At 50.9% G+C, this 9575-nt stretch overlaps 1 protein-coding gene across 1 annotated transcript; it reads right to left on the reverse strand.

Moving 5' to 3' along the window:
• Positions 1–884: 884 nt before the first annotated feature.
• On the reverse strand, positions 885–5313 carry Edf1 (endothelial differentiation related factor 1). The gene is made up of 5 exons (XM_087899884.1): positions 5086–5313; positions 2652–2703; positions 2210–2370; positions 1845–1938; positions 885–1116 (listed from the first exon to the last, which is right to left on the reverse strand). The coding sequence occupies exons 1-5, from the start codon at positions 5296–5298 to the stop codon at positions 1055–1057; spliced, it is 582 nt and encodes a 193-aa protein (XP_087756010.1). The 5' UTR covers positions 5299–5313; the 3' UTR covers positions 885–1054.
• Positions 5314–9575: the final 4262 nt, after the last annotated feature.

Here is a 9575-nt window from a genome sequence, read left to right on the forward strand (position 1 = left end):
AGAAATTACAGGACTCACCACTTTAGCCAGCAAGGAATGGGCTCTGCTTCTAATTTACCAGGTGATTTTGTACCCACTGAGGATGTGATCACCCCACAGATGCAGGAAAATGGGGGTGTAAAAGCAACTGGACACGGTACCATGAAACTGGTGTGGTGAGGAGAAATGCCACCTCAGATAAAAGCCTGAACAGCCCTAGGGCTGCAGGTGGTGGCGCTGAGGTCAGTGGATATGACCATCATGTCTCAAGGCAGGATTGTACTAAAGATCTGTGAGAACAGATCTGGGGCTGCCACCCTGAACCAGGATCCTGGTGATGTGCTGATGCCACACCTGTTCCAGGAACGGTCTCTGAAGTGCTATCTTCCACATAAGCCTCCACTGTGGCCTCACTGAGGACTAAGGGCCCTCAGGGAAGGGGCATGGACACCCACACCTCAGCAATCAGGAGCTCCTTTCCTGTCCAAGGAAACCTGTCCTTGCCATAGATACCGTATGTTCCAAGCTAGGCTTCTGTCTGTCCAAAACCCAGCTCCATGGGAAAAGTGGTGGGACATGGTACCACCCTGTATCTTCAGGTGTCACAGGGCTGACTGATGCCCACTTCTCTGAGAAGACAGGGAAAGAACTTTCAAATTCCTCAGGTCCCTGTGAGGTATCTACCGTGAAGGATGCGTGCTTTTGTCCCCCACAACCGTGTCTACAGTGAAGAGAGAACTGGACTGCAGAATGCTAGGCTCTGCTTCTCTCCAGCAGAACTCCAGGGAGTTCTTTAACTTCCCAGAACTGAACTCCCCACTGCAGCCAGCTGTCCAAGGGACAGAAGGTGCAAGTCCGCGCCCCTGCTGAGGTCAGAAGGCAGGGAGGAAAAAGCCAAGAGGCTATCACTTTGCAAGGTTTTGCTTTGTTTGACAGCAGGTATGGGTTGAGGGGGCACACAGGCCTGACCCCCGTGTTCCGTTTGACCATGTGAGGAGACCCACGGCAGTGCTGGTGGTCCTGGGGGACCAGCCAGAAGAGCTCAGCCGGAACCACTGGCTTCGAGGCTTTGTGTTCATTTCGCCTTCGGCCCCTTCTCGATAGGCTTCCCGATGTCCTTCCCCCGGAGCTTGAGGCCTGAAACGAGCCAGCAAGATGCTGACCACTCTGCAGCGTCCTGCACCTTCCCAACCTCCCTGCTCTGCTCGAGCTGCCCGTCATCCACTCGCCTCACAAAGCCTCCACACAGAGGGCGGCTTTCACATCTGACAGCACATCTGAGTGTGGGCCAGGCTGGCCATGGTGGCCCACACCAGCAATCCCAGAGCTCAGGAGACTGAGGTAGGGGGACTGGTGTGAGTTTGAGGCCAGCCTGAGCTACAGAGAGACTCTACATAAAAAATAAAATCTAAGCCAGACGTGGTGGTGCACGCCTTTAATGCGCATAGGAGGCAAAGGCAGGCAGATCTCTGTGAGTTCAAGGCCAGCCTTGTCTACATAGTTCCAGGACAGACAGAAAAAATAAATAAATAAAAATAACAAAATCTAAAAAGATGAGAAGACAAACATCTTGATGTATTGTTCCAGAAGAACTGGACACTGCATTGGGCCTCATGGAGGTGCACTGCAGAGGTAAGCCATGTGCCATGTAGGCACCCTGAGAACAATGTGTGCTGGCTGGATGTCAGCAATAGAAGGACCCAAGTCCCCATTTCCTCAGGGTTCTGGAGTCCCACCAAGTCTCAAACCTTTAGGCAGGATTCTAGTAGTTTGGCCTCAAGAAGACAGGGTTCTGCCATCTCAGCCCTCGCCACCCCTTACAGAAGGGCAATGCCTTGTCCAAGACTGCTAGGGAAGACACTCACCGATGGCTCTCTCAATTTTGCCCAAAACCTGGTTATTCGGAATGGCCCGTCCACTTTCATAGTCTGCGATGACTTGCGGCTTTTCATTGATTTTCTGAAGAAAAGATGCACCTTAGCCATACTAGTTCAGTAAGATGTGCTGCAGAATCCAGGCGAGGTACCCACAGGCAGCCATCTTTGGGGTCCCTGGTACCCCCATACAAACGAGTCTTGTACAAAAAGAGCTACAGCTTCTCTGGCCTGGCTTTCCCAGAGGATTTGGGGTGTGCTAGGGTAAGGTCCCAAAGCTGTACAGTGAGCCCACCTTCCCTATACTGTCTAAGCACCTGTCGCCTGTCCCCACTCCACAGCTGTAAGAGCCTCACCGTGGCCAGGTCCTTCTGCGTCAGGCCCTTGCTCTGCCGGCCCCGCTGAATCACTTTGCCCACCTCCAGGGTCACCCTGTCGTGATGCAGCTCCTCTGTCTCCCGGTCTAGCTTGGCCGTGTTCTTAGTGATGGAATGCTGCTTGTTCTGGCCAGCAGCCCCTGGAGGCAATGCGAGCAGAGCAGAGCAGAGTCAGTTTGCGCTGAGCACAGGAGAAACCAGACTGACAGGGTCCCAGGCCCAGCTGACCTGGACTTCACGGACCTCAGAGCCCTCAATCTCAATCTTCCCACAGCAGTGAGAAGTTAACAGTCCCTGCGGAGCTCACACCACCCAGAGCTACACTCACTGACAGGTCCCCAGGGCACTGCCCAACCATACCATCAGGCAAGCCATCCCACAGCACATCCTGGCTCTGCGGGTGGAAACTTTGAGTACCTACATTTCTTGGATGTCTCCACATCTTCTCCTCGTCTCTGAGCTGCTAAGATGGCCTAGAAAACCAGAAAGTGGTTTTCAATCAAAATGAGCTTTGGGGGAGTGTGGGGCACAATTCGGGCAGCTGTTTGCCAACTGCATGCTGCTCACTTTTAAAGGACTGATACATACTGCTGGCTGAAACAACCCAACCTCATCCCAGAGTGTCCTCTGCCCCCACCCCACTCTAGTTTTACTTTCCATGTTTGCTTGATCCACAGTCAGCTTTAGTTCCAAAACATTAAATTCCATATAACAAATAATTCATAATTTTAAAATGTTATATGTTCTGAAAAATGTGTTGGTTTCATACCAGCCCCACTCCATGACTCTGTCCACGTACGTACATGCTATGCATGCTAGCTGCCTCTTACTCCTCTACCTGACAACCTCTTTGTGTTTTTTTTTAAGGACTTATTTATTTATTATGTATACAACATTCTGCTTCCATATATACTCACACACCAGAAGAGGGCACCAGATCTCATTACAGATGGTTGTGAGCCATCATGTGGTTGCTGGGAATTGAACTCATGACCTCTGGAAGAGCAGTCACTGCTCTTAACCACTGAGCCATCTCTCCAGTACCCCCCCCCCAACAACCTCTTTGGTTAGCAGATAACCGCCAAGGCATCAAAACAGACTTTATGGTCAAGAAATCATGATGTAGGAGCCTAATGCTACCTTAACAATAGCTATATGACTGACATCACTCTAGGGCATTATTTAGATACTATATCATTTCACACCATCCCTAAAAGAGGGGTGAGTGCAGGACCCTAAGAAAGAAACCACATTTGCACAACTCTGACTACAGTGCACTGTTTTTCCCAACCATTAGTTACAACTGGCTTTTTAAAAATGTATTTATCTTTATTTTATATGTATGAGTGTTTGCCTGTAAATATGTCTATCTATGTACCACATGCACACAGTGCCCCCAGAGACCAGAAGAGGATGCTGGGTCCCTAGAACTGAACTTACTGACAGATGTGAACTGCCATGTCGATGCCTGGACACGAACCCAAGTCCTCTGCACAAGCAGCAAGCACTCTTAACCACTCCCAGCCACCTCTCCACCTTAGGACTATTCTTCCCTGTGCCCAATTTATAAACTCTATCACGGTTATATATGAGTAGGAAAAACACAGTATATACAGGATCCAGTACAACTCAGTTCCAGGCAGCCACTGAGCAGCCTCAGAATGTATCCCCAAAGAAAGAGGGACACTGTACACAAAACCCTCACTACCCAAATAATGTACATTAAACCACTCTAAAAGAACCAACTCACTTCTACACTAGACAGGCTTGAGCTGGGTATGGTGGCACACGACAGTGATCCTAGCACTCAGGAGGCTCAGATGGGAATCCAGGCCAGTGTCAGATACAGGGCAAGACTTGTTTAGTACTAAATACACAAGGTCCTGGATTCGATATCAGCACCACAATAAATAAGTTATGTATGTGTGTGTATGGATACATGTTTATACACATCTATACAAACATACATAAAGGCTAACAGGTTCTTTATCGAAAATAGAGCTATTCCTTTTCCAAACTCTGCTACAAAGCAGGAAAGAATGGAATGCTGGTCTGGCTTCCTCGGCTAGTAGGGCTCCTAGTGAGAGATGACATACCCCGCAGAACCCTGCAGTCTCCCTGGAGACAGGACCACTAACTGTAACATAATGTTTCGGCAAAGTGGCTTGTAAGCCATTCTCTGTGTAATATGTTCAGACTTTCTACACACTTGTGATGACTCCACGTTCCCTTGAAAAGGCTTGTGAATTTGGCTTTGACTATGCAGCAACTAAACCAAAGCTGGTCAGTACTTACTTCTCAAGGTACCACAGCACTCAGGGCTAAGGAAAGCAAAGTGGAGAGGGCACTAGGCCACAGGAGACCACCATTGCCTCAGACAGTACTCTTTATAGGCTGAGATCACCTGGGCACCAAGCCACCAGCGATGCCAGCACAAGCTGATATCAGGTACGGACAAAACCTTCAGCAAGAAGACTGCCCCTGCCCCGGCTCCCAAGACTCCTGTGCCTAATGCCCCTGCTCCTCACCCTACATTTCGTGACTAGCCAGGTTCTCTGACCTACTCTTGTACCTGTCCTGAACTCTGTTTCCATCTTCATCCAGGTCCCCACCCAGGCCTGTCCCAGTCCAGAGCTCAGGTCACATCCCATCCCCCAACCCCTGACCCTTGTCCCAGTCTCGCCCAGATCAGCTGCCCTCTGCCCCAGTCTTTTTCCCTACTCCGTCCCCACCTGTTGTCCCACAAGGTCCCCACCCTTGTCCGTTCCGTTCGGGTCCCCACCCACTGCCGGATTCCCCCGGCTCGGCCACCGCGCGGTCCAGCAGCTTCCCGCCGCCCCCCACTGGCTGGGCACCTGCTTAGACTTGGCCTGTGCGGCCGTGGGGCCCTTCTTGCGCAGCACCGTCACGGTGTCCCAGTCGCTCTCGGCCATGGCGCGGCGGGGGCGGCGGTCCGTCCGGCGGCTCTGGCTCTGGCAGCTGCTCGAGACCCGGCGCGGCGACGCGACGTGCCTTCGTCGCCTCCCCGCTTCCGGCGCTTGCGCCGCGGTCCCGCCCCTGGCTCCCATTGGTCAATGGTCCCAGGGGCTGCTGCTCCCCGAGCTCTGCGGCCAATCGGAGCTCTGCTAGTCCAGGGACCCGCCGGGTCCGCCCACGGGCGGCCCATGGAGGGCGACGTCTGATCTTCGCTGATGATCTAGTCCTGTGTCTGTGGGGATGCGAAGGACAGAGCACCAGGGCCGGAGAAACGTGGGGGTCGAAGAGAGCGGAGAGGGACCTTAGAGAAGAGAAGAGCAGAGGGGACCTGAAGAGGAGAGTGGGCACCTGGACAGGAGAGGGAAGGACCTAAGAAAGTGGGGGGCCCCGAACTGGAGAGGAGAGTGGGGCACCTGGACAGGAAAGGAAAGGGAAAGGAGGGGAGAACCTGAGAAAACAGTAGGGACCTGTTGGGGTACTGGGGGGCGGAGGGAAGGAGCGGAGCACGCGAATCTGAGAAGAGTTGGGGACTGGGCGGAGAGGGGCGCTGGCGACGCCCGCCCCCTCGTGCTAGCACAGGTGCTGTTCTAGTGGAGAGAGGGAGTACAGAACCTACTGATCCCAGCGGGTCTCCCCTACATCCGAGCAACCTGTGCCAGTGTCCCCCACATTGGTCGGTACCCTGGTAACACGTGTCTTTCCGTCCACGCCTTGGGACTGAGTCCTGAGATAGAATTCAGGTTCGGGTTCTGTTGTGCTATAGCTTTGGACTTGTACCTGCAGTTTGAAGTTCCGTTCCTTTGGAGGTGTTCTGGGGACAGGGGGTTAGGGGAGGACAGCAGTTGGCAAATTTCGTGAGGCCTGACCGTGTACTTTGGAGTACAGGAAAATAAAATTAGTTTGAAAGTAAAAGCTCATCATGGCGGTTGTTGTGCGCTCCTTTAATCCCAGCACTCGGCAAGCAGAAGCAGACGGGTTTCTATGAGTTCAGGGCCAGTCTGGTCTACAGAGCAGTTAGAGGACAGCCAAGACTATGAAGAGGAATCCTGCCTCGAGATAAAGATCAAAATAAACAGCTCACCTTTGTAACACCAGTACTTGGAGGTGGAGACAGGAGGATCAAAAGTTCAAGGTTCTCCTTAGCAAGTTTGAGGCCACCAGGGCTACATGAAACCCTGCTTGGGGGAGACAAAAATGGTTATAGAGGGGCTTAAGTGGTTAAGAGCATTTGCTGCTTTGCTGAGGACCCAAGAACACCCACATCAGGTTGTAACTCCAACTCCAGAGGGATCGATACCCTCTTCTGGCCTCCGGAGGGCACCAGGCACACGTGGTATACAGACACGTGTAAAGGCAAAATGCCTATACACATGAAACACACACACACATTGGTGGGGTGATGTTTTGTCTTTTTTAAGATGGGCTCTCACGATGTACTGGCCTGGAGCTCACTGTGTTGACTAGGCTGGCCTGGAATTTATATGCCTTCTTCTGCCTCCCAATTGCTGGGGTTAAAGGCATGTGTCATCACTCTGGGTACAAAAACAAACAAACAACAACAACAAAAAAACACTTTTAAATTTTAAAAATGAGGAGATGGCTTGGCAGATAAGAGCACTGACTACTCTTCCAGAAGACTTGGATTCAATTCTCAGCACCCACAAGGTGGCTCAGGCATCTGCAACTTATTCCAAGGGATCTGATGCCTTCTGGACACCACAGACACCGCACACATGTGCTGCATAGACATTCATGTGGACAAGATAAAAATATGAAAGACTTTAAAATTGTGGGGTTTTTTGAGACAGGGTCTCACTATATAACTTTGGCTGGCTTGGAACGTGATATGTAGACCAGGCTGGCCTCAAAAATCACATATCCATGTCTGTGGAGACCAAAAGAGAGCATCAGATCCCCTGGAAAGTGGAGTCTGATTTGAAAGAGTTGTAAGAGGCTGGGGATGGTACCACACACCTTCAATTCCAGCACTTGGGAGGTAAATGGATTTCTGGGAGTTCCAGGTTAGCCAGGGATACACAGTGAGAGCCTATCTCAAAAAATAAATTATGATAATAGAAATATAAATTGTACATATTTCTTTGTTTTTGCTTGCTGTTTTCAGCTGTGTTCTCTCTGATTGCCTTGTCACATTTTATGTGGGATTGTTTTCGAAAAAGAATAGAGGGGGCTGGAGAGATGGCTCAGAGGTTAAGAGCACTGGCTGCTCTTCCATGAGGCCCTGAGTTCAATTCCCGGCAGCCACATGGTAGCTCACAACCATCTATAATGAGGTTTGGTGCCCTCTTCTGGTATGTAGGTATACATGCCAGAACACTGTATACATAATAAATAAATATTTTTTTTAAAAAGGATAGACAACTCAGTCCTTTTTCTAGTGTTTAACCACATTTCTCCATCGGTATCAGCGTTAGCTTGAGAAAGCTCAAGACTTCTCACTGATGAACTCACTGGTAGCAGATCCAGCAGATTTGGTCCCTGACTTAGGGTTTCTACTGCTGTACCAAAACATGACCAAAAAGCAAGATGGAGAGGAAAGGGTTTATTTCCAGATCACAGACCATCTCAAAGGAGGTCAGAACAGGAACTCAAGCAGGGCTGAAACCTGGAGGCAGGAGCTGATGCAGAGGCCATGGAGGGGAGCTGCTTACTAGCTTACTTCTTGTGGCTTGCTTAACTCAGCCCACCTTCTGGTAGAACCCAGGAACACCTGCCCAGAGATGGCATCACTTGCCATGGTCTGGGCCCTCCGCATTGATCCTTAACTGAGAAAACGCCTTACAGCTGGGGGCACTTCCTCAAATGAGGCTCCTTCTCTGATGACTTTAGCCGATACCAAGTTGATACACAAAACTAGCCAGCACGGTTCCTGAAACTAGAATTTTGATAAGTACAAGTCCATTCATGAGTGAAAAACATCCACAGCACCGTAAGTTGGACTTGCATCTTTTGATGTGAGATCTTTGTCTGCTTTGTGTTTGGGGGACAGGGCCTCACTATGTAGTTCAGTCCGGCCTCCTCCTCTCTCAGCCTCCTGAGAGATGGGAACACAGGTGAGTGCCTAGCTGGTGAGAGTGGTTTTCTTTTACATTTTTCAATGTGTTTTGTGTGTGCAGTCGTGTGTGGGTGGAGGGCCACGCACGAGTAATGTGACCCACTTCCAACAACAGCTCTGGAGAGTCGGTTCTCTTCCACCGCGTGGATTCTGGAGCTAGAACTCAGATCATCAGGCTTGGCAGCAGGCATTTTAACCTGAGCCAGCTCACCAGCCTGAGAGTGTTAATTCTATTCCATTGGGGGCGGTATCAATTCTGTTGACATCTTGCAACCTGCATGATTGATTGGGAAAGACTCACCACTGGCCTGGCAGGTGCAAAGCCCTTTCTCCTTCACTTCGAGCTGACTTAAGTGTCCAAGAATCCTCAGAAGACATTCCTGTCCATAAACATCTTAACCCATTCCTCTTATTTGTGGGCTACAAATGCACAGTCGTTCCAACCTGTTTGACTCTCAGAGTGAAACGAGAGAGGGGTCCATCTAGATGCCTGACACGGGCCGTAATCTAAGGCATTGTCAGCACCCTATCTGGGTTTGACTTGCATGAACTTGTTAGGAGGCATCCCAGACCGTGGGTGAGCTCTGCAGGAACAGCTGAGCCAGTCCCACAGTGTATCCGCTCCGGCTAGCTTGGACTTGAAGAGGGACCCCTCCATCGCCTGCCATTGTCCCACATCAGGAATCCAGCCCTGATGTCTCCTGCCCAGTCCTTGCCCCCGCCCCCCGCTACCCTCTGGGCTCAGACAGATGCCATGAGGCTGCCCTCCTTTTCTCTCTAATAATCCTAGCTCAGGGTCTTCCAGCGTGTTCCAGGCTCAGAGGTTGCTGCTTTGAAGAGAAGCCTCAGCAGCTAGCATGGGAAACTACCTCCAGGGACAGTGAATCCTCTGTTCGCGTATCTAACAGGCGTGGCTTGCCAGCATTAGCCACTTCGTCATCACACATTTCTGTAGCCTGCAGGAACACAAATTAAAAATGGTGGTTTATTTCTTCCTTTCAGGATCCGAGTCCTCTCCAACCTCATCTCTTCAGCCCGAACACCCACCCTCTCTTCCTTCCTGTTTTCTGCTTTGTTTTGTTTCAAGTCAGGCAAACACTGGAGGTCTTCCTCAGTTGCTCCTTCCGTACTGTTTGATACGCAGTCTCTGACTGAACCCGGAGCTCCATTGGAGCTCTAGGGATCTCCCTGTCTCCCCCTCCCCGGAACTGGGGTTGTAAGCGCCCAGCGCCTACATGGCTGCTAGGGATCCGAACTCAGGTCCTCAGACTTACATGGCAGCCACTTTACGGAATG

Source organism: Myodes glareolus, chromosome 21, assembly GCF_982192425.1.
Source record: "Myodes glareolus chromosome 21, mMyoGla1.1, whole genome shotgun sequence".
NCBI classification, from domain to species: Eukaryota; Metazoa; Chordata; class Mammalia; order Rodentia; family Cricetidae; genus Myodes; species Myodes glareolus.

What these genes read in the sequence shown, in the direction of transcription:
- Edf1 (XM_087899884.1), bottom strand. Translation starts at nt 5,298, where the DNA reads ATGGGAGCCAGGGGCGGGACCGCGGCGCAAGCGCCGGAAGCGGGGAGG. An exon ending in TGTGGAGACATCCAAGAAAT is followed by an intron (nt 2,371 to 2,651) that starts GTAGGTACTCAA and finishes CATTGCCTCCAG; the next exon opens with GGGCTGCTGGCCAGAACAAG. An exon ending in CAAAATTGAGAGAGCCATCG is followed by an intron (nt 1,117 to 1,844) that starts GTGAGTGTCTTC and finishes GGCTCGTTTCAG; the next exon opens with GCCTCAAGCTCCGGGGGAAG.